Consider the following 23,952-nt stretch of genomic DNA (forward strand, 5'->3'; position numbering starts at 1 on the left):
GCTAATTGTGTCCCCTTTCCAAAAAAAAGGTATGTTGGAGTCCTAAACCCCAGGACCTCAGAACGTGACCTTATTTGGAGAGAGGATCTTTACAGAGGAAATCAAGTTAAAATGAGGTCATTAGGGTGGGCCCTAATCCCGTATGACTTGGTGTCCTCATAAAGAGAGGACATTTGGACGCACAGACAGACGGGCACAGAGGGAAGTTCACGTGAAGACACAGAGAAGACAGCTGTTAAGAAGCCAAGGAGAGAGGCCTGGACCACACCCTCCCTCACACCCTCAGAAGGAACCGGCCCTGCCAACACCTTGATCCGGGACTTCCTGCCTCCAGACCCTGGAGAACAAATAAATGTCTGGTGTTTAAGCTGCCCCGGCTGCTACAGCAGCCCCAGCAAAGGAACACACACACAAGACAACGGAGGCGATCCACCTCTAAGTTTTGAGTCCTGCTGATAAAACGACATAGCTGCCACCTACCACCCGACTGAAGAACCAGAACGTGACCCAGAGCCTTGCATCTCCCACAAAGTGCTCTCGCTCCGGCCTCTGACATCCCGGTGCCTGCCTGCTGGAGGAGGCCTCTTTCCAGGGAGCAGACTGAGTGGGCTGAGGGAAACCGAGGTCGCGGACAGAGACCACCGCTTTGAGAGGTGAGCTGAGAAGGTGACGGCTGGAGAGGGTAAAGGGCATCCGTTTGGGTTTTGTTTTCAAAACGGGAGAGGCTTGGTGGTGCTTAATGCTGAAGGAAGGATCCAGCGGAAAGGAGAAGCTGGCATCCCGTTGGTGGTTTCCCCCCGCTAGGACAGAAGCTCTGGGAGGGCAGGGCCCTCCTTCTCTTGCGTCACTCCACGTCTCCAGGGCCAGCTGGCGGGGACTCCTGGGTGACAACTGCCGGGGCAGGAGGGACTGAAGACGTGGCCTTCCATCCGAAGGCAGCCCGCTGTCCACGGCAGGAACCAGTAAGACGTCACCGATGGAAAAGCTCTGTGGATGCATGACAACGTGAATGCATGTAATGCTGAACTCTACACTTAAAACGGTTAGGATGGGGTGCCAGCCCAGTGGCGCAGCGGTTAAATTTGCACCTTCGCTTCGGCGGCCCGGGGTTCACTGGTTCGGATCCCGGGTGCAGACACGGCACCACTTGGCAAGCCATGCTGTGGCAGGCGTCCCACATATAAAGTAGAGGAAGATGGGCACGGATGTTAGCTCAGGGCCAGTCTTCCTCAGCAAAAAGAGGAGGATTGGCAGCAGATGTTAGCTCAGGGATAATCGTCCTCAAAAAAAAAAAAAACGGTTAGGATGGCAAATCTTCTGTTTTGTGCATTTTACTGCAATTTTAAAAAGTCCTTGCTCCTAAGAACAAGGATTAGACTGCTCACTGTGCCTTAGGCATCCTGCTAAGGGCTTTCCCGCATCATCTCCTTTGGGTCTCCCCAGCTCCCTGCAGGGTGGCGTCCCTGCCCCATTGGACGGACTGGGAGACGACCTCAGAGAGGTTCCGTCCCTCGCCCAAGGACACACAGCGACTCCAAGACCCCGGCGGGGGAGCATCACGATCCTCTGCAACCAGTCGGCGCCCGCGAGCCGGTCCGGTAGACAGCGGGCGCCGCATAAGCGTTCGCGGGAACGGCACCGGCTGCAGCCCCGCGCAGCCCTTGCCGGGTCCCCGCGGCTCCCCGCGCCCCGCCCGCTGGAGGCGGGGCCAACGCCGCGGCCCGCGGGACGCGATTGGCTGCTGCGGAAGGGGGCGGGGCTCCCGGCGCCGGGGGCGGGGCCGATCTCGGGTCGTAAATACGGCGCCACATGGCACTGGCTGGGGGGGCGCGGGGGCGGGGGGCGGAGGGCGCAGGCGCGTGGAGGGCGGGCGCCCCTCGGCCTCCGTGGCCCCTCTGGCGGCCGCGACTTCTCGCGAGAAGAGGAGCGGGAGGCGGGGCTCCGGCGCCGGGGGCGGGGCCGGCGGAGGGGCGGCCTCGGGAGGGTCCGCGGGTCGCGAGGCGGCGGCGGCGGCGGCGGCGGCGGCGGGAGGAGAGGTGAGAGGTGAGGGGCGCGGGGCCGGGCGGGTCGAGGGGCGCGCGGGGAAGTGAGGGGCGCGGGCGGGGCGGTGCCTGCGCCCCCAGCAGCCCGGGCAGGTCCGGCGCGGCCCCCGCAGAGCCCCGGGGCTGCCGCTGTGTGACCTTGGCCCGGCTCGCACCCTCTCTGAGCCCGGTCCTCGCGGGGAGGTGGAGACCGGGAACGGGGCGCGGGGAGGCTCTGCGCCCGGTCAGCTCCCGCCGTGGGTCGGTCCCCGCCCGAATGCTGTCGCCTTGCTGGGGGACAGGCGCTCCGGCCCTGCTGGGGGGCTGCGGCGACGGGGGTTAGTGGGGGGCGTCCTCCTCCACGCTCATCCACTCCCTACCTGGGCTCCTCGGGCGTCTGCACGGAAAATCGATAACTGTTGGGAGCCGGCGGAGATGCCGCAGTGTCCCAGAAGCCCTTCACCGGAGTGTCCCCGTGTCGGGGGACCCGCGGGGTGGCCGGGGTCCCGGGCTGACCCCTCCACGGTCCCCGCAGGCTGTGCGCATTTTTCCCCGGCCCGCTGACCACTGATCACTGCCCGGCGCTGCAGACTCCTGCGGATCCGGTGGATCGGGGCAGACTGGCGCTCACATGAGCCTTTGCTCCATCCAGTTCTGCCTGGTCGGGGAGAGGAAGCCATGTATTAGTGGCCAACAGTAGGACTTATATGCTCTCTTTGGGCTCCTGGCCACCAAGTCCTGGCTGACAAACCACTGGCCCGAGCTGAGGTTCCCTCTGGCCCCGAGCACAAGAAGCCGTAGTGTTCCCGTGATCACTCAATTATTTATTTTCCAAATCGATGCCCCAGAGGCTCCGGGGACGGCAGGAAGGGGAACAGGAATTGCGGGCCGAGCGGATGCAGGCGCCTCCTCCAGGGTGGTGTCCCCCCCGGAGCGTGCGTGGGTCCAGGCCGAGGCCGCTGGGGGCTGGCTCAGCTGGTCCTCACCTGCCCCCAAAGCAGGACACAGGGTGGCCCCTTCTCCGGAGCCTCTGGAGTGGGCCGTGTGAGTCAGAGAGGACGCCGGGATGTTGGGTGATGCTTGGTTGTGTCAGTCTGGCACTGCCGCGAGCGTGGAGCGTGCCTGCGTGGAGCTGCCCGGGGTCGTTCATTTCCTTGCAGATTAGCCGATGGGACTTTGGGCCGGTGTGTTCAGGCCGGCGGTGCTGGTCACTGGTACTCAGCGTGCGCCTGTTTCGTGCATTCAGCAAACGTGGGGCATCTGGTCATTTGCAGGATGCCAGGTGGGGCTGGCTGCTCATGGTGCGGTTAGCCTGACCCTAACGCGGTGTCACTGCTGCTGTCACTCAGGCCTCTTACAGAGCGGGAGGAAGGAGGGAGCCGCCGAGCTTGTTTCTGGGTGTTGGAGAAGTTTTCTACGGCGGAGACCACATAGGAATCGGGCCTTGAAGGCCGAGTGCGGGTTGGGGAGAACATTCCGGAAGGAGGCAGCAAGCAGGGCGTGCGGAGACGTGGAAGTGCATGGATGCCTGGGGGCAGAGAGACCCTGCGTTCATTGTGGGGGGGGCGGTTTGAGGACCGGGGTGGAAGCTGAGACCCGAAAGAGGTTTGTGACTTGGCTTGGAAGGGGCAGAGGGCGGGAGAGAAGCCTGCTGGGTGGCTGACTTTGGACGTGTGGTTTATTGTCATCACTGCACACTCAGCAAGGCTGGAGGTGATTCTCTTCCAGAAAGGTCTCGAGGCTGAGGTGCTGTTGGTGGGGAAGAGACTGGTTCTCGATCCTGTTGGAAGAAATGCAGCTGGTCTCTCATTTTTGAGAAAACTTGTGTCTTATTTTCGATTTTTTAAATCGCTTCTTTCTCTTTGTCTTTGGAGAGTCGCGTCGGTTTCACACCTGCCGAGTGTGTCTGTGGCTGCGCCCGGGCGGGGGTTCCCCGGTCCCTTTGCCGGCAGACGTGCCTGGTGATAACGGACTTCGGTAACTCGGTACTTCCTGCAGTTAGCCAGGGTGGCGGTTCCTGCAGCTGCCGAGAGAGCTTGAAAAACGTTTCAGGGAGGAATGGGGAACACCAGGGGGGAGGAGGGCGCTGCTGGCCGCAGCTCGAGAGGGTGAAGCGAACGCAGCCTCTCTGGCTCCCAGATCGCAGCCAGCTGGCTCTTCCCCGGCAGGCGGGACGGTGAAGGAGGCTTTGGGGAGTGTGAGCTGCCCCGGAGAAAGGACCCAAAAATGGTGACACCAGGGGTCCCCAGGAAGGAGACCCAGCTGGCTCACTCGCTGAGGAAGCTCGTAATTAGTGACCCCTCCCAGGTTCAAAGCTTCCAGTTTTTTTTTGACTTCCCCACCCCTTAATTAGGGATGGATAGCCAAAGTCACATGAGGAGCCCTCTGATTCAGACAAAATTAAGTTGGAGGCAGCGGAGAGTGCGCAAAAAGAAGACCTGGAGACAGACTCTCCCTGAGACGCACGCACGAGGAGATAAGAGGAAATATGGCATGAACGAGACAAGAATAGGGAGCTCTAAAAAAAAAGGAGCGTTCAGCGAACTGAAAAGAGGACTCTGGGCTGTAAAAAACACAACGGCGGGAATAAAAAATTCAGTTGGTGGATGAATTGTAAAGTGGAGCCGCTTAGAAAGATGAATGGGAAAGCGAAGAGGTGGAAAATGAGAGAAAAATGGGAAAGGAGCAGATCAGGAGGCCCACGGCTGAATGCTAAGAGTTTCAGTGAGAAGGAAAATGGGAAGAGACCGTCCGCAGAATGGTACAGGGTGACTTCCTAGAAAGTCCCGGAGCTGTCTGCGTTGAAGGGTGCCTGGGTGACTAGCACCACAGATGAAGGTGCAGGCAGGGGCTGGCCCGGTGGTGCAGTGGTTAAGTGTGCACGTTCCGCATTGGTGGCCTGGGGTTCACCGGTTCGGATCCCGGGTGCGGACATGGCACCGCTTGGCACGCCATGCTGTGGTAGGCATCCCACATATGAAGTAGAGGAAGATGGGCACAGATGTTAGCTCAGGGCCAGTCTTCCTCAGCAAAAAAAAAAAAAAAAAAAAAAAAAGAGGATTGGCAGCAGTTAGCTCAGGGCTAATCGTCCTCAAAAAAAAATAAAAAAGATTCAGGCAGCCTTCTGTCTCCCAGGTGGTCGTTGCCTGATTTGGGTGTTCAGAGTATGGGGAACGTGTGTTGATAGCGAGGGGTACCCCGTTTCCCACAGCGACTAGTGAGGGTTTGGGAAGCAAGGGATTTATTTGGAAGTGCATCTGAGCTGTTGGTTCCGGAATTCTGGTAATGAGAGTTCAGATGGAGAGAGAACGGAGGCGCGCTGTTGTGAAATTTCAGAACTCTGGGACAGAGAAGATTCTGCTGACTTCTAGAGAAACTAGAAAAACAGGCCACCAACAGGTCATCGTGGAACGAAGCAGAATGGCTTGGGGACCCCTCCACAGCAACCTCGGAGGCCGGAGGATGAGAGAACCTGGCTGTCAGAATTCTGAAGGAGAATATTTTCCACCTTGAAAATAGGGAGGAGGCACAGGAGGGTGGAATAAAGATAGTTTCAGACGTGCTCCGAGAGTTTGCCTCTCCTGGGCTTTAAGGAAGACACTGGCACGCGTGCTCTCCCCAGATGAGGTGGTGAATCTGGAAAGGCAGGGCCAGAGGAGACAGGATTTTCCTCAGAGGAGGTGAAAAGAATCCGCTGGATGAGCTGGAGAGGCGAGGATGCCAGCCGGGCCCGGGGCCTGGAGCCTGGAGAGCCGGCACCCCGCACCCCGGGCCGCCCAGAGGCTCCTCGGAGAGAGGACGTCTGCGGGCAGATGACATCCACCCGATGCCCGAACATCTGGAGAGGAGATTTAGACAGTTGGCGGAGTTGGGACTGGATTAACGCTAAGTACGTAGCAAACAAAGCAAATGAGAACACAAGACTGTTATTAGTTGCAGGGAAAATAAACCGTTGTGCGGGAAAAGAAAAATGATGGTGTGCTCGAGGCTCGGCTGTGAGTAGCCTTTGCAGAATGCTAATAATTGATGGAAACATCGAATATTGCTCTAATTGCAATGATGCCAGGCCTGTCTGGGGGAGGCGAGGGGATGGGCAGGGCGGGGCGCTGGAACAGGTCGAGGGGACGGAGGGGCGGCTCCATGTCCACCTGCCGGCGTGGGAGGTGGGCAGACGATGCCCACAGAGGTGGATGCTTAGAGGAAAGAAGCCAACGCCGCGGGATTCAGCCAAAAGAATGCAGGAGACGGGTGGAGGTGGGCAATGGGAGGGGGCCGGCTGCTGTGTTCTGTAGCAACTCCTGAGAGCGGTTTAATCTTCGACGTGTGCCCGTCACGTCGCTCAAGATGAAGGCGAAGCCGCAGGACGCGTCCGACGCTGGAAGAAGAGAGCCTGAGCTCGCCTGTCTTGTGCCGGGCCATGGCTCGCCGGGCCCTTTTCTGGGCGGTGCGAGTTTCCCTGTTGTTTCCTCTCGTTACTGTCCTTGTTCTGTGTATCCTGTCTCCGGGCTGTGGCCACACCATGGTCAGAGATCTGGCGCTTTGTTTAGCTTCCCTTTTTTTTTTTCTTTTAGCTTGTTCAAAAAGGGTTTTGAAACGTGTCTAAAAGTAGAGAGAAGACGATTGGGAACTTCCTCACCTGGCCCCTGGTTTCAGAGATTATGAAATCGGGGTCCCTCCTGTTTATCTGGGTTTGGTTAGCATAAGGACTCTGTGTTGAGGTCCTACTGTGTGCCGGGCACTGGTCTGAGCCCTGAGGCTGCAGCTGTGACCAACGGGCCGGGACCGCCCTCTAAAGTGTATATTCTGTGCCGAGAGACAGTGAGCAGATAGCTAGTGACTGGGTGGTATTGGGGGTGGTGACAAATGCACTGGGAGAGAGCAGGTCTGGGGGGTGGGGAGTGCAGTGGTCGGGGACGCCCTGCCTGGTGAGCTCTGAGGACAGAAAAGGGGGAAGGGCGGGGTGGAGCCTCGGGATGCCCCGCGTAGGCCCGTGAAGGCAGGCCAGCCCGGGAGCCTGGTCAGTGTGGCCGATGACCAGCACGGAGGCCGTTGTGGGGCCGTGGGGCCAGCGAGGGGGCAGCGGGAGAGACGAGAGCATGGGGTCCCGGTCATATAGGGCTTGTCCCCGGCCCTTGTAAGGACTGGAAGTGGGAAGCCGTTGAGCCCGATGATTGGAGGGTGTCGAGCAGACACCGGACATGATGTGACTTTTAACAGAATATCCGTGATGGCTGAGTTGAAAATGGGTTGTCTGGGCTGGAGAGCAGGAGCGGGGAGGCTGGGTCTGCGGCCATGGCCGTGATGCAGGTGCGAGCTGCTGGTGGCCGGGACCAGGGCGGGCGTGGTGGGGGGGTGGGCGGTGGAGGGGCTGCGAGGGTTCGTCTGCCTCTATGTGAAAGGTGACACCCCAGGCAGGTTTGTGAACTGATCCTGGTAAAATCTGTCATCGTGATTTCCCCTTGAAATGGTTTCTTTGACTTAACTCTGAGAACTGAGTTGTCATTTGGATTCCAGAGTCAAACAGCGTGCTGCAAGAATCCGGGCCTTGTGCGGGATACAGGAGAGGTCGCAGACGTGACCCCTGTCCTCTGAGAACCTGAACTCCTGTTCGGAGTATGGGACTGGTCCGTGGGCACTGACATCCCGTCTGCTTGTGAGATCCCGATGGGGCATGCAGACCAGGGGTGGAGGGAGCGCTGTGAGCAGAGAGCCGTCTGGGCTGGGCCTGGCTCGGTGGGGACGTTGCTTCCCTCCCAAGGCCAGCTGGCCTTCCGTGTTCCTTCAGGTCTTCTGGGATGTGCATCCGCCTTCCTTTCCCGTCAGCGTGACCATCTATGACTTGTTTTTATTTGGGCGGACGGTCAGATTTAGTTCACAGGGTTGACTGAAGACAAACGAAGTGATTTTATAAGCAAACAAACCCTGGAGCTGGTGGTACCTGGGGACGTCCTGTCCCACAGTGGGGCTTTCAGTCCCGCACCTGGGCGTCGGTTGCAGGGCTGGCGGGCGCAGGACGGACGCAGAGCGCAAATGTTGACACCGCTAACAGAAACAGTCCGGATTTCTGCTGACGGTGGTGGTGGAAACCGCAATGAATTATTTGCCTTATATAGTGTTTGCAAAGCTGGAAAAGAAGTAGGTAGTTTCTGGTCGTTTTGCCGGTAGCGTAAATAAATAAAACTTGAAAGATTCTTGGACTTCTTAACGAAGGTCGTGTCAGTGGATTTAATGCTCAGAAGTTGGTTATTTGGACAAGAAGAAGCAAATTCTTGCAGAAATAAAGGTAACAAAAATCTGAGTGTCTGGTAAGAACCAACCAGTTCTGCTTTTAATGTATCCTGTAGAGAGGCCTGGTGGAGGAGGGGTGGGTGGGAAGGTAGGCTGTCAGATAAATTGCCCGGGTTCAAATGCCGGCTCTGGACAGTTGCTAGCTGTGTAGACTGGGCAAGTCGCCTGACTGTTTTGCCCCAGTTTTATCACAGTTAGTGCAAGGATTAAATAAACATACGCAAAGCCTTACAACGACAGTTTTGAAAACATATCAGCTATTGTTATTCTTATAAAATCAGTTGAAAACATATCATCATCTTTGACTGCTGATAACTAGCTATTGGTAGAAAGCATGAGTCATAATAAAAATAACGTGTTATGTTTATATAATACAAATATTTGAGGGCCGATGAAGACGGAGAAATAAATCAGGCCAGCGGGATCGTCTCAAGAAGGGGCGACAGCATTTTACAGAACGCTCAGGTGATGGTTTCTCGTTTTCATACTCTCCGGGGCTCAGGTTAGCAGAAAGGCCTCAGGTGTTCATTTATAAAATGAAGGATTGACCCTCAGGCTTAGAGCGGTGTCCCAGGCCACCCTGGAAGGCTGGACTTCCTCAGAATTCCTCCCCATCTCTGAATGTCCCTGTAGGATTTTGGTGCTTTTCTTTTTTTTTCCTTGAGGAAGATTAGCCCTGAGCTAACAGCTGCCACCAATTGTCCTCTTTTTGCTGAGGAAGACTGGCCCTGGGCTAACATCCATGCCCATCTTCCTCTCTTATATGTGGGACGCCTACCACAGCATGGTGTGCCAAGCAGTGCCGTGTCTGCACCCGGGATCCAAACTGACTAACCCCAGGCGACAAAGTGGAATGCACACACCCAACCGCTGAGCCACCGGGCCACCCCTCAGCACTGTTGTTTTTGTCCTGTTTGTGGAAATTGGTGAGAGCTAGTTCACGGCATTCATGTCGAAGAGACAAGTTTTCACTCCGGAGACTGACTTAGTAAAGACTCCCAACATTCCTTTCCCTTGAAATCCAATGTATTGGGGTGGAATTTACACGGAGTAAGACACACGCGTTTTAAGTGTGCAGTTCAGTGAACGTGGACGCCTGTATCCGCCTGCGTAAGGACCACCAAAATCACGCACATTTCCGTCACCCACAGCTTCCTCCTGTCCCTCTGTAGTCTGTGATTTCTGTCCCTGTTTTGCCTTTGTCAAGCTCCCTATAGTTGGAATCCTGTGGTGTGTACCCCCTTTGCTGTCTGGTTCTTTGGTTCAGTGTCATGTCTGTAGATCGATCCCTGGTGTTTGATGAGTGACTAAGTGGTTCGTGCTTTTTTTAATCGCCGAGTAGTTTTCCACTGAATGAGTACCCCGCGGTTTGTTTGTTCCATCTTGGTGATGGACTGCCGGCTGTTTGCAGTTTGTGGCTATTTTGAATAAAGCTGCAGTGAGCGTCCCTGTGCAGGTCCTTGTGTGGACAGTTATTTCATTCAGCAGTGGCGTCTTTGGTGTTGTAACTAAAGGCATCGCCGTACCCAAGATCATCTAGGTTTTCTCCTGTGTTAGCTTCTGGGAGTTTTATAGTTTCCCATTTTACCTTTAGGTCTGTGATCCGTTTCGAGTTAATTCTTGGGAAGGGAGTAAGGTCTGTGTCTCAATTCTTTTTTATTTTTTTTCCCCGCCTGTGGAGGTCCGGTTGTTCCAGCACCATTTGTTGGAGAGACACATCTTTGCATCATTGTAGGGCCTCTGCTCGTCTGTTAAAGATCGGGGGACTGTATTTATGGGGTCTGTTTCTGGGTTGCCTGTTCTGTTGCGTTGTTCTCTTCGTCTGTCCTTTTGCCAATACCACGCTGTATGGATTACTGTAGCTTTACGGTAGGTCTCGAAGTCGGGCAACGTCAGTCCTCGGCTTTGTTCCTCTCCTTCAATATCGTGTTGACTGTTTGGGGTCTTCTGCCCCTCCTTAGAAACTTTACCGTCAGTCTGTGGGTATCCACGAGATAACTTGCTGGCATTTGATGGAAATTTCACTGCATCTGCAGATTAAGTTGGGGAGAATCGACATCTTGACAATATTGAGTCTTCTGGTCCTTTGGTACTTTGAACGTGGGACATCTCTCCATTCATTTAGTTCTTCTTTGGTTTCATTCATCAGAATTTTGTAATTTTCCTCATATAGATCTTGTACGTGTTTTGTTAGATTTATACCTAAGCATTGCATTTTGGGGGGTGCTAATGTAAATGGGATTGTGTTTTTAATTTCAAATTTCACTTGAGCACTGCTAATATATAGGAAAGCAGCTGGCTTTTACGTATTAACCTTATATCTTGCACCCTTGCTATAATCGCTCGAGCCCTTAAAACTGTATAATTGAAAAATCATTGATAATCTGGGATTTGTATGTGATATTTTGATGGTCAGTTTGATTGCTCTTTAAATAGAGTCCCTAAGCATTATTATAGAATAGCTACTTTTATGGATCTTATAGAACCTTCCAGGAGCTGAAAAATCTGGTTGGCTTTTTTTTTTTTTTTTTTTGCTGAGGAAGATTTGCCCTGAGCTCACATCTGTGCCAGTCTCCCTCTATTCTTTCAGTACGTGGGCCGCCAGCACAGTGTGGCTGATAATAGAATGGCACAGGTCCACACCTGGGAACTGAACCCAGGCCACCAAAGTGGAGTGCCCTGAACTTAACCACGAGGCCACTGGGGCTGGTCCTGGTTGGTATTTTTTAATACCATCTTTTCTGACTTTATGAAAGTCTCAGGATAAAAAAAAAAAAATCTGGTCTTTATGCAAAAAAGGTTGATATCAACTTTATTCATATTAGCCAAAAAAGGGAACTAACCCAAAAGTCTCTCCGTTTGTAAATGGATAAGCAAGCAGTGATATACCCATACAGTGGAATACTACTCAGCAATGAAAAAGGAACTTACCTCTGACACAAGCAACGACCTGGAAGAATCTCAAACACATCGTGCTGAGTGAAGGAAGCCATACAAGACCTTACATCCTATATAATTCCGTTTATGTGACATTCTAGAAAAGGCAACACTGTAGGACAGAAAACAGGTTGGTGGCTGCCTGGAGCTGGGTGCTGGGGGATGATGAGGGAACTTTCGGGGCTGGTGGAAATGTTCCGTATTTTAATTGTGGTGCATCTTAATTGTAGCGTACATTTGCCCAAACTCGTCAAACTGTACATTTAAAAACACTGAGTGTTATTGTGTGTAAATCAGACCTCAATAAACCTGATTAAAATACAGAAAGAAAAGGCAGAGGTGCCACAGTGATTTAATCAGGAAAGGATGGGTTTTTTTTCAACGAATGGTACTGGAACAACGGGGTGTCTGCATGGGAAAAAACAAACCTCAGCCCCTCCGACTGGAACCCCTGTCTTGGATGGAGGCTGAAGTTCTCTGCGTCTGACCTTCCTTCCCACGGTGGCAATACGTCAGCTTCCATTTCTTAACACTTACAGTCAGTTCTCACTGGCTTGATCACTTCTGTCTATAATATGTAGTAAACACACACACCCCAAACCCCAGTCCAAGTGAGAAAGCAGATGTCCATATTAGTCAGGGTTCCCGGAGAAACAGGACCAATGGGCTCTGTGCATGTGTGTGCGTCTAAAGAGATTTCTTGTAAGGAAGTGGCTCACGTGATTCTGGAGGCTGAGAAGTTCAGACCCAGGAGAGGAAGATGGATGTTCCAGTCCGAGGCCGAAGGGCTGAGCACTGGGGGAACTGATGCTGTGAGTTCCAGGTCAGGTCCGAGTCTGGAGGCAGGAGACGATGTCCCAGCTCCAAGACAGTCAGGCGGAGCGAGGGCCTTCTCTCTTCCTCCTCCTTTTTGTTGTGTTCAGGCCTCCAGCAGACGGGATGAGGCCCACCCACGCTGGGGAGGGCCATCTGGTTTGCTCAGTCTGCTGATGAAATGTTAATCTCATCATCCAGAAACAGGCTCACAGACATGGCCAGAATAATGTGTCACCAGCTATCTGGAAAGCCCGCGGCTCAGTCAAGTTGACACATAAAATTAACCAGCACAACGCAAAGAACATGAAAACATGAATGTGTAAAGATACGTGCACCCCTGTGTTCACTGCGGCGTTATTCACAATAGCCGAGAGTTGCAAACAACCTGAGTGTCATCAAGGGACGAGTGGATACAGAAGATGTGGTGTCTATACACGACGGAATACTACTCAGCCACAAAAAAGGTGAAATCCGGCCATTTCTGCCAGCATGGATGGACCTTGAGGGTATATGCTAAGCAAAATAAGTCAGAGGGAGAAAGTCAGATACCATATGAGCTCACTCACAAATAGAAGATAAAACCAAGAACAACAGTAAACAGACACATAGAGACAGATAAGATTGGTGGTTTCCAGAGGAGGAGGGAGGGAGCGAAAGGAGTGGCAGGGCACATGTGTGTGGTGATGGGTGGTCGTTGGCCTTTGGGTGGTAACCATGAGATGGTCTACACAGAAGTCGAAATACAATGACCTACGCCTGAAACTTATATAGTGTTATAAACCAATGTCACCACAATTAAAAATAATAATAACCAGCAAACGCCACTTGACCTTTTGGACTAGTTCTGCCATAAAAGCGGAAAGTGCCCTTCTGCAGATCTTGGTGTGCGTCTGGCCGTGTGGCCGGCCCTCTTGCAGGTGGAGATGACGGGCGGACACGCACGTGAGGTGAGGGTGCTCAGCCCCAGCTGTCTGCCGCAGCCGCCCCTCGCTTTCCCCTCCTGTTTCCTGCTCCTGGGGTGAAGGCTGCTTCACCAGTGGCCGGACGTGGGCAGCCAGCGTGGGCTGCTTGCTTCCTGGGGCCGAGTGTGCCGCTGGCATCAGACCTGCCGTGCTGGGTGCGTGAAAAGAAATGTGTGACCACCCGCCCCGAGTAGGACACAGCTCTGTCTGCCCGGCCACCGTGCTTGGGTTTGCTGTAACCTGATTCTTTCTCAGTCGCGTTGAGGGTGCATTTGACAAAGCCCTGGTGGAAAACCAGCCCCTGCAGCCGAGACCCTGCCATCAGGGCCCTTGCTGGAGGCAGAAGCCGGGGAGGGACAGCAGCAGACCAAGTCATCACGTCCTGTCTGTGGCCTCTTCTTGCTCTGCGTTTCCAAAACTCGTGGGGCGTTTCATGCCCACTCCTTGAAATAGTGGGCGATCTGCCTTTGGAAATACTGCCCTTTTCTTGTGAATGACGAATTACTTTATGGGGTCGGCGTTGCTCCCTGACGTGCTTGTGAAGCGGTCAGGCCCACGCCCTCGGTTCTCAGCCTGGCTGTTCCCGCCTGGCTTTCCCCGCCCTGCTTCTCCCCCCACAGAAGGCACTGCAGTGGCCCCCAGAGCGTCCGGCTCCAGCTGCCCAGCTCCCTGGACCAGAAGTTCCTAGATGTCCCACTCTTTTTTAAAAAGTCAAACTCCTTTAGCCTTTTTCTCTTTCTCTTTGCAGTTCTAAGAAACTGAACTGATGGTCCATGCGTGTTTTTAAGTAGCCACAGCCCTTTCCTGCAGGGGACTGTCCCCACAGGCCATCGGATGCGCTCAGCCCGGCCCGTTCCCACAACTGCTGTTTATGCGGCTTGCTTGAGGTTAGAAATGACAACACGAAGGACCGCCCTTGTTCCTTGATGTTAAAAATGAGCAGTGGCCTCGGCCTCAGCGCGGTGTGCAGGTGCTGGCCGCCTTGATTTGGAAAGGCCTGGAAGGGGCTGCAGCCGGGGCGAATCTGGTCCCGTGGAGGCTCCAGGGCGAGACAAGGCTCCCGGGCCCAGCCTCACCATGGACTAATTAGACCCGCGGGGTTTGCACCACCCCAGAGGCAAGGCCCATCTTGTTTTCATGCACCCACCTCCCTGTTATAAATTTCTGAAACTTTGACTTTGTTTCCTAAACGCATTGCAGGTGCGGCCGCCTGGCGAGCTTTGGTGCCGGGCTGTGAGGGTGAGTTCGGGCCTCAGCGGCGGGCCCTGCGTTCAGCCTCTCTTACGATCCTCTGCCATATTTAAGGCCCTCTTTTTTTTTTTTTTCTTTTTTTTAATTTACATCCTGTGTCCTGCATTTTGCTTTATTCATTCAGCAATACCTCCTGGAAATTCCTCTAAGTCCACTGTTAGAGCTCCGATTCATGCATTTTTTTTTTCCCGATTTTTTTTACTGTGGTAAAATACGCATCACATAAAATTTATCATCTTAACCACTTTTAAGTGTTCGGTGGCATTGAGCACATTCACACTGTTGTGCAGACATCACCACCGTCCATCTCCAGAACTTGTTCATCTTCCCAAACTGAAACGCGGTCCCCATTAAACGCTGACTCCCCCTGCTCCTCCCCCAGCCCCTGGCGCCCACCCTTCTGCTTTCTGTCTCTGAATTTGATGACTCTGGGGACCCCACAGAAGTGGAATCGTGCAGTATGTGTCCTTTTGTGACTGGCTTATTTCACTTAGGATAATGTCCTCAAGGTGCATCCATGTGGTAGCAGGTGTCAGAATCTCCTTCCTTTTCATGGCTGAATAATATTCCATCGTGTGGCTGGACCACATTTTGTTTATCTATTTATTCTTCAGTGGGAGCTTGGGTGCATCCATCTTTCAGCCATTGTGAATAATGCTGCTGTGAACATGGGTGTGCAAATACCCTTGTGAGACCCTGCTTTCAGTTCTTTTGAGTACAGCCATGGAAATGGAATTGCTAGATTAAGTTAGATCATAATTTTCTATGGTAATTCTATTTGTAATTTTTTGAGGAACTTCTCTACTGTTTTCCACAGTGGCTGCATCATTTTACACTCCCACCAGCAGTGCACCAGGGTTCAAATTTCTCTACATCCTTGCCTATACTTGCTGTTTTGTGTGTTTTCTGTAGCCATCCTGATAGGCGGGAGGTGGTATCTCACTTGCATTTCCCTGATGGTTAGTGATGTGGAGCATCTTTTCATGTGCTTATTGCCCATTTGTGTGTCTTCTTTGGAGAAATGTCTATTCAAATCCTTCGCCCATTCCTGAATCAGGTTTGATTTTTTTTCTTGTCGAGTTTTATGACTTCTCTATATATTCTGGTATGAATCCCTTATTAGACATATGATTTGCAAGCATTTTCTCCTATTCTGTGGGAGCCTTTTTACCCTGTGGATAGTGTCTTTTGAGGCACAGAAATTTTTAATTTGCACGAAGTCCAATTCGTCCATTTTTCTTGCTAATACTTTAACTTCTTGTTTATCTTTTTAAAAAGGAAAATTTTTTTTTCTGATAGTAAAAAACTATAAATGCTCAATATAAACAAAAGCAGATTTAAGTACAGAAAACCATGAAGAAGTAAGTCAGAATCACCCAAGCGCCCGCTCTCCAGGGGTGTTCCCTGACGCTGTGTAGGAGCTGGTGGTGGTCATGGTGCTCTCTTCCCGCATGTGGAGGCCGTGCTCACCCAACGACCAGAGCATCGCCGGGTCGTTCTCCCTGTGACCGCCCTCAGGGGGAGGCTGCCCTGTCCACACTGAGTGCTCCAGTCTGCTGGGTGTAAGTTATCAGTCTGATTAGAAATCAGTTAATTGACCAGCTATTTAAAAAGCAGCTGCAGGGGCCGGCCTGGTGGCGCAGCGGTTAAGTGTGCACGTTCCGCTTCGGCGGCCCCGGGTTCGCCGGTTGGGATCCCAGGTGCAGACATGGCACCACTTGGTGAGCCATGCTGTGGTGGGCGTCCCACATATAACGTAGAGGAAGATGGGCATGGATGTGAGCTCAGGGCCAGTCTTCCTCAGCAAAAAGAGGAGGATTGGCAGTAGTTAGCTCAGGGCTAATCTTCCTCAAGCAAAAAAAAAAAACAGCTGCAGATCTAGCTGCTGATGAGGAGAGGATCCTGGGAGGACACGCATGACCTGCTGTGGCCCGGGGCAAGGTAGTGATGCATTTGGGACCCGGACGTGGGCTCCTGGTCCCTCCTCTGGAGTACTTGGCAGTGCCCAGTCATATTTAAGTAGCTTATTGATTGACAAAGAACAAAACTTGAGACAGTAAACATATTAAAGACTAAAAGATTGTGACGTTCCGTGCTGACACACCAAATGAGGAAAAATGAGAGCGACTTTAATTAAACATCTGCTTGTTAAAAGAAGACACACTTTCTTTGAACTTGGGGGCCACACTTGGGACAGGTCACCAAGAAACGTCCAGTGAGTCCATCCCGCCTCTGCTGGGTACAGACCAGGTGAGCGGGAGCAGGTAGGGCTGGTTCCAGGCTGACTTCCCTGCTGAGCAGGGACGCCATCCTGCTGGGACCATGACTCCATGAGGTGCTCTTTGCCTCAAGGACCAGTGCCTAGGTGTCAGTGGGGTCAGAAAAGCCAGGACACCCCTGCCCATTCCCAACAGAGACACAGAAGGCAGCCTCTGAACTCCTAAGGATGCTTCCAGGAGCCTTCCAGGCCCCCTCTGTTGACCAGATCGAGGATTCTAGAAAATGATGGACAGTGACAGAAAACAGGTTAGCAGTTGTGGGTGGGGTAGGAATACGAGGGGTGTGAGTAAGCTTTTGGGGTGATGGAGCTCTCCACTGTCTGCTGCCCTTGCTGAGATTGCATGTGGTGGACGTGACATGATGTCCGACGTACGGTTCTCTTCTTAGTGCCTGGCACACAGGAGGAGCTCATTAGACGGCAGCTGCTGTTCCAACAATATTGTGAATATACATATTGGTATTATCCTAAAAATGTTTTGGCCATGTCCTGCAATTCAACTGAAACCTTATTAAATTATCAGTAAAGAGAGAGTTTTTACGAAAGATGGTAGGCACTGGCATTGGTTAACATGCAGGTGCTACTTCTCGGCTGAAAAACAAGCCACAGTGTTCAGGCGTCAGGCCCGGTCACTTGCTTGTCTGCTTCTCAGCCTTCTGTGTACGTCGAGGACGGCACTGTCCTTGGTGTGTGGCTCACGCCGGTGTCCACGGCCGTGACCCTGACTACTCCGTCTTCACCCTGCTCGTTGGTCTTGATCTTAAAATTGGAAACTGATCTCTCAAGTCATTTGACATTTTAAGCCACTTTTTCCGCTTGCTGCTTTCTCAGCCTTTGGTAAACCTTTTTTTTTTTTTTTGATGTGGTTTCACCTTTATCTCTAGAAACTGGTCACCGTTTTACATCCTTGATGACACTGGGTTCTGAGGATCTAACTTTAAAAAGAGGATGCAAACGTGTGTGGTTCCAGCCGTCAAAAGGGTCTCGGAGGCTGGTGCAGTGCTGCTGGTCTTATTCGTATTGTGACCCCCACGACGTGCTCGAGGGCACCAGCCAAAGGGCCCGTGTCGGTTGTGTAAGAGGCCGGCAGGATGTTTCACCTCTAACCCCGGTAGTTTCCACGAGCGTGGTGCAGTTATTGCCCTTACAGTGTGTCTAATTACATAGTAAATATGTGATATATCACACACGCGAAGCTGTGTCACCCGGGCACGCGGACGAGCCGGGATGGGACCGCCACCCCCAGGGTGGGGCTCAGCCAGGTTCCTCTGTGCTCTCTGCTGGGTTCTTTTTCTGGTGTGGGGGGGTGTCAAGAGCACACGAGGACCATCGGCTCCGAGGAGCGTACGCTTGGGGAGGGCTTGGGATGCGGGACCGTTCCCTGGAACACCCCCAGGGCGGGCTCCGTCTGCGCTCCGGCGGCACAGCCGCTGAGCTCCCAATGTGTCTTCCCAGTGGCCCGTTCTGCCTTTGGGCCACTCGTAGCCATGGTGTCTTCCTTCTTTTGTTGGGTGAGTTCGGTTTCCTGGTTCCGTCTTCTGAAGCCACACGGGAGAAGCCGCCCCCTCTCCCTGTGGGTGCTGAGGCCCCAACACACACGTGTCCTCCCCCTCACAGGCCCCGCTCCTTCCGCAGGTGCCGCGGGGAAGAGACTCCGAGAGCTGCCAGCGGCCTGCTGTGACCGAGCTGCTGCCCCAGCATCGCCCGAGATCTTCACGTCCGCCCGGGGTACCAAGAGGGGTGAGTGCCGGAGGACAGAGCCGCAGATTTTCAGGGCCCACTCAATGAGCCCGGGTACCATCATTTGTCTTTCCCTCCCCTCCTGAAGGCGGCCATGAGGTGGGCCGGGTCACAGATACGGGGAAGAGAGAGAAGTCTGAGCATGGGGACAGATTAGCACCTTCTGGGGACCCGTGAGCAGGGTCAGCCTTGTTTCCTAGGGCGTGGCTGATGTCACGGGACTGCTGTGAGCACAGGTGGCCGGTTTGCTAAGAGGGCCACCCCGAGGCCAGGCGCGGTGGGTCTGCACCTGCAGGTTTGTGCGCGTGGTGCAGAATAGCGCTGAATTCCCTGTTTTCGTCCACCTCATCCCATTTTGCCTTTATCCAACTCACGTGTGTCTCCCTCCCGTGCTGTGTGGTTGTTTCTTTTCGACCTACGTGGATGGCTTGACATTTATCCCAGTTTTAGTGTCCGTCTCTGTGTTTTCAACCCATCTTTCCAGGCTGTCTGTTCATCTTGCTGAATCCAGATTCTGGGAGAACCTGGACTCTGTTGGGGGCAGGGTGGGCCAGATATGATCCCAGTGGCTTGGGGGATTGGACCGTATGGGGGACGGGGTCTAGCAGAAGGTGGGAAGTCAGCTCCCCGCTCAGCCCCCCAGACGGCGCCCTTTGGGGTGGAGCACCACCTGCGTCTGCCAGGGAGGAGCGAAAGATGAGCTCCCGCTCGGCCCTGCCAGCAGCACAGGGTGCCTGGAGAGGGGACAGGGGTGTGCTGCCGGCCTTTGTGGGGCGGGGGTGAGGATGGGGGGTCAGCCCTCTGCTTGGCCCTGCTGAGGCTGTGGGGGTGGGGGTGGGGTCTCCCCTGGTGTTTGCCTTAAGAGGCGTGGGTAACGCCACAAAGATTTTTCTGCTCTTAGGTTACTGCAAAGTTAGGAACAGTTTCCAAGACGCCTGTCGCTGCTGACACCAATAGAAAGCGTAGGAGAGGTCCCCAAGACCACCCTCAGGTCGGATAATTCTCCAGAAGGACTCCCAGAGCCACTGAAAGATGTTGAACTCGCAGTTATGGTTTATTACAGCCAAGGATTCAGATTAAAGTCAGCCCAGGGGAGAGATGCAGTGGGCAGAATCGAGGAGGGTCCCACACATGGAGCTTCCAGTTGTCCCCTCCCTTCAGACAGCACTGACTCCTCCTGGCATGGATGGGTGACAGCACGCACAGAGCATTGCCTACTGGGGAAGCCCCGAGGCTTGGCGTCCAGTCTTTGTTGGGGCTCCATCACATAGATGTGTTGACTCCCCACATGGCTGACGTCAGTCTCCAGCCCTTCCGGAGGTCGAGCTGATACCCCGGGGCCCACAGCCCTCACCCTAAATCCCATTCTTAGATCGATCTAGCATGGTCCATGTCCCCAGGTAAACAAAGATGCTCCTATCAGGCAGGACCTTCCAGGGGCCCAGAGATGCCCTCGCAGGAGCCGAGGGCCGGACCCACCTCTCTGGGCAATGTCGAATCCTTTAGACACAGCCACCCTTGCCCATGCTTGGGCTTCTTGGGAGCAGGCTCCTCTCGGAGCTTTTTTTCCTGTGCCTGTTGGCTGTTCAGGGTTGGAGGCTTCTGCAGCGGCCTGTGTGGGGCGTACGGGGGATGGTCAGGAACCCAGCGCACTCACCCCCTTGTCGCTCCTCGAGTCCCCAGGTCCGTAGGCTCTCTGCCTCTTCTTCCGTCCTGTCAGCGTCTTCCTGTGCCTGCTGGTTGTGTGACGTCCGTAGTTTTTAGTTATAAGAGGGCGGGTCTGGGAGGGACGGGGCTGCCCCATCTGCGTGGAGGCACAAGTGTCACCAAGTAAGGCGTTATAGATGTCGAATGTCGTCTCATCCCGGGGCTGGGGTTCCCAGCCGGGGTCATCTACAACTTGATCGGCACTCTCTCTCTAAGCAACTGATCAAACAGCGTCTCGTCATTCCTGTGTGTCCCCAGCACTTTGCAAAGCACCCAGGGCAGAACAGCATTGCACAGGGCCGGACCGAGGATGGGGGCCTCTGGCATGTTTGTGTTGACGTGGACTGGCGGTCAGCGGTTCTCACTGGGAGCTGTGGACCAGCTACAAGTCCCTTGTCATCTGGCCTGCCTTTCTCCATGCACAGGGGTCACCCACCCCGGCCCGTGAGCTGGCCGGGCCTCTCATGGACCCTGCCCTTCGAGTGAGCGTCCACAGCCGTCCTCGGAACCTCCCCTCCCTTGGTTCTGCACCTCCCTTTTGTGTTTTCCCCTCTTTGGTCGTGGGCTGCTTCCTGGACCCTCTTTGAAGGCGCTCACCTGGCCCTCTCGGCAGCCCGGTGGACATCTGCCTCCTCCCCACTGACCTCGGGCTCCGGGCCTCTGCCGCCCTTTCCGCGGAGGGGCAGAGGTGGCGGCCGCGGATGCAGGGGCCGCGCTCTCACCTGGTCACCTGGGTTAAGTGTACACAGCAAAAGGGTTTTTTCAGGCGGGGAGGGGGTGTCTTTAGCACTCTTATAAACCATTGCTTGTGCTGCACTTTACCTTCTTGGTGCCGTCTGTCGCGCCGTCTGCCCCTCCTCTCGCCCTCAGCCCCTCCCCCTTGCCAGGGCCTGTGTTCTGCAGCGTGACTGTCCCGTTAGGCCTCCCATTTTTTGTTGCAGGGGTATAGCATCTCCGGTCTCCCCATCAGTCACACTCATCTTTTGGGCCCTTGTAAGCAGCATTAGTCACATTACACGGAGCAGTCGAAGCTCCTGATCAGGCAGCATAACCGCGTCCGACTCTCGGAGGAGGGGGTGGGACGGGGCAAAGCCGGGAGGATGACGGCGGAGGAGAAAGAGGATCTGAGATGCCAGCCAGCGCCTGGCCCCTCGGGACCTCAAACGGCGGCAGAGAGCCACAGCCGGACATTCATCCTTAACGTGGCTTTTCCTTGCCTTCCCAGGTCCCCGAGAGCACAGCGCCCGGTCTCTACATGAAGCTGAAGTGAGAGGAGCCAGCTGCCGGGGCCCCACGTCCACGGCCAGGATGGCCAAGGCCCGGCTCTTCCGCCTGTGGCTGGTCCTGGGCTCTGTGTTCATGATCCTCCTGATCATCGTGTACTGGGACAACGTGGGCACGGCCCACTTCTACCTGCACACTTCCTTCTCCAGGCCGCACCCCCTGGAGGGCCTGCCCACCGCCGGGCAGCGGGAAGAGAAGGAGCTCCCGGCCGACATGGACGAGTTTTTGGAGAAGCTGCTCAGTGGCGGCGCGAAGCAGAACGTCCTTTCCGGGAAAAAGATGGAGCAGCCCTCCCTGCTGGCCTCCGGCAGGCCCGTGCTGAGCAACGTGGAGGAGAGGATAAGGGGCTACGACTGGTCCACGCACGGCGCGCAGCAGAGCCCAGACCTGGACCGCCGGCAGGCCGAGAGGAGGAGCGTGCTGCGAGAGCTCTGCGCCAACGCGAGCTTCGTGTTCCCCACCAAGGAGCGCTCCTTCGACGACATCCCCAACTACGAGCTGAACCACCTCATCGTGGACGACCGCCACGGCGTCATCTACTGCTACGTGCCCAAGGTGGCCTGCACCAACTGGAAGCGCGTGATGATTGTGCTGAGCGAGAGCCTCTTGGACCAGGGCGCGCCCTACCGCGACCCCCTGGACATCCCCCGGGAGTACGTCCACAACTCCAGCACCCACCTCACCTTCAACAAATTCTGGCGTCGCTACGGGCGGTTCTCGCGCCACCTGATGAAGATCAAGCTGAAGAAGTACACCAAGTTCCTGTTCGTGCGGGACCCCTTCGTCCGCCTCATCTCCGCCTTCCGAAGCAAGTTCGAGCTGGAGAACGAGGAATTCTACCGCAAGTTTGCCGTCCCCATGCTCAAGATGTACTCCAACCACACCAGCCTGCCCGCGTCGGTCAGCGAGGCCTTCAGCGCCGGCCTCAAGGTGTCCTTCGCCAACTTTATCCAGTACCTTCTGGACCCGCACACCGAGAAGCTGGCGCCCTTCAACGAGCACTGGCGGCAGGTGCACCGGCTCTGCCACCCCTGCCAGATAGACTACGACTTTGTGGGCAAGCTGGAGACGCTGGACCAGGATGCGGCCCAGCTCCTCCGGCTCCTCAAGGTGGACAAGCTTCTCCACTTCCCGCCCAGTTACCGCAACAGGACTGCCAGCAGCTGGGAGGACGACTGGTTCGCCAAGATCCCCCTGGCCTGGAGGCAGCAGCTTTACAAACTCTATGAAGCCGATTTTGTTCTCTTTGGCTACCCCAAGCCCGAAAACCTGCTTCGAGACTGAAGGCATTAGGGGGAAATCCCCAACACCGAAAACAACCCTGCTGGTGGTGTTCCTTTAAACCCGAATGAGCGGCGTGCTGTACCACGGCCATCTTTTGAGGAGGGAGCGACGGGTCCCACGTGTATTTTTTTATGGCTTCGTTTCCTTCCCCCTTGGACACATTGCAGAATTCCACGACACTCCTGTCGACGAGGCAGCTGGAAGGTCCCCGTGGCCACCCCCCCGCAATCCAGTTTTTAAAATAACCGACCGTTTTGCAATCTAGACTGTTTACCACGCTGCCTATATCCATTGAGGACTGTGTTAATATTGTTTTTTTAAGATTAATATATTTCAGATATTTAATATGAAAAGTGGGGAAGGAGTTGATGGAGTAAAATGTTTCATCTGCTCCTTCTGCCTGCCCTCGTGGTTATTGGGGTGGCGTGACAGACGCAGAGTAAGGGGCCCCGAGCAACTTGACGCTGATTTTTAGATCTCAGAAACTCGGTTAAAGGAAGGGACGTTTCGCGGTTGTCTTCAGCAAAAAAGGAGGCATGTAAATTTGAAATCAGGCCTTATCTGTATTTGTACTGACATAGCAGACAAATCCTTCGAAAGTGAAAGCTCTTAGTAGGTGATATCTCAGCAAAGGGAAATGGTTATATAGGGTTTGTATTTGAGCTCACGTCAGAGGCACCCCACTTCCAGGGCACAGGTACAGAGCTGGGAGTCTGAGCCCAGCCGCTCCCTTCCTTTAATGCAGAGCCCGTGGACGTGAGGATTTGCAGGAACAGGGACCGTGTGGGTAGGAGTTGGTCCCTAGGATGCTTTTCCTCCATCAGCAAGCTGAGGCTCAGGTGTGGTTTTCGTCACGCACCTGGCTGGTTGGGTTCAGCTCCAGTGACATCCACCCTGGGGGATGTGACAGACACCGGGATTGTCACGCTTGACAGCCCCGACTTGGTCAAGGTGTCTGTGCAAGTCCAGGATGGCTCTTTCGAAATGTCTGGTTCAAGTTCCTTCACAGTTTGTGCCGTGAGCCTGTAACTGGGGAGAAGTCCGCGTCAGGTCGCGTGGTTGGGCATCACGCTTGATCTCTTCTTCTCCATCCCGAGCGCCTGGTCCTCGACGCCCAGTTCCGGGAGAGCTGGCAGCGCACTGAGGAGGGTTCCCCTTGGGTCTTCTTGCTTTTTCTGGCTTCCAGACGCCACTGAGGCTTGTTTGAGCCGATGGCCCATGAGTGCTCACCTTACACACTTGGGGCTCCACGGTGCTGGAAACCATCAGTCTCCTTTTTGAAGCTTCTCTTCTTTTTATAAAACATTTGGCAGCAAAGATACTCAAGCTTGGGTCAGCCCTGATGGCCTGGTGACTAAGTTCGTGGCACTCCACTTTGGCGGCC

General features: G+C 54.5%; 2 protein-coding genes across 4 annotated transcripts in view; both read left to right on the forward strand.

Moving 5' to 3' along the window:
• The window catches only part of LOC124242023 (kinesin-like protein KIF19), a 78,643-nt gene extending 60,173 nt beyond the window's left edge, over nt 1-18,470 (forward strand). Inside the window, exons 21-23 of the mRNA XM_046666482.1 lie at nt 1,444-2,036; nt 18,189-18,293; nt 18,382-18,470. Of these exons, the coding sequence (XP_046522438.1) occupies nt 1,444-2,036; nt 18,189-18,293; nt 18,382-18,470 (787 nt within the window). The remainder of the gene's footprint in view (nt 1-1,443; nt 2,037-18,188; nt 18,294-18,381) is intronic.
• Nucleotides 1,976-23,952, forward strand: CHST12 (carbohydrate sulfotransferase 12). 3 transcript variants are annotated; one of them, XM_046667147.1, is made up of 3 exons: nt 1,976-2,036; nt 18,189-18,293; nt 21,226-23,952. In XM_046667147.1, exon 3 carries the CDS (start codon nt 21,309-21,311, stop codon nt 22,566-22,568), a length of 1,260 nt encoding a protein of 419 aa, XP_046523103.1. In that variant the 5' UTR covers nt 1,976-2,036; nt 18,189-18,293; nt 21,226-21,308; the 3' UTR covers nt 22,569-23,952. The 3 variants fall into 3 exon arrangements, with proteins under 3 accessions (XP_046523103.1, XP_046523105.1, XP_046523104.1); XM_046667148.1 differs by having other exon boundaries at nt 2,003-2,043; XM_046667149.1 differs by lacking the exon at nt 18,189-18,293 and having other exon boundaries at nt 1,977-2,036.

This window comes from Equus quagga, chromosome 7, assembly GCF_021613505.1.
Source record: "Equus quagga isolate Etosha38 chromosome 7, UCLA_HA_Equagga_1.0, whole genome shotgun sequence".
Lineage (NCBI taxonomy): Eukaryota > Metazoa > Chordata > Mammalia > Perissodactyla > Equidae > Equus > Equus quagga.

Coding starts and splice junctions, on each gene's coding strand:
- CHST12 (XM_046667147.1), top strand. CDS start 21,309: ATGGCCAAGGCCCGGCTCTTCCGCCTGTGGCTGGTCCTGGGCTCTGTG.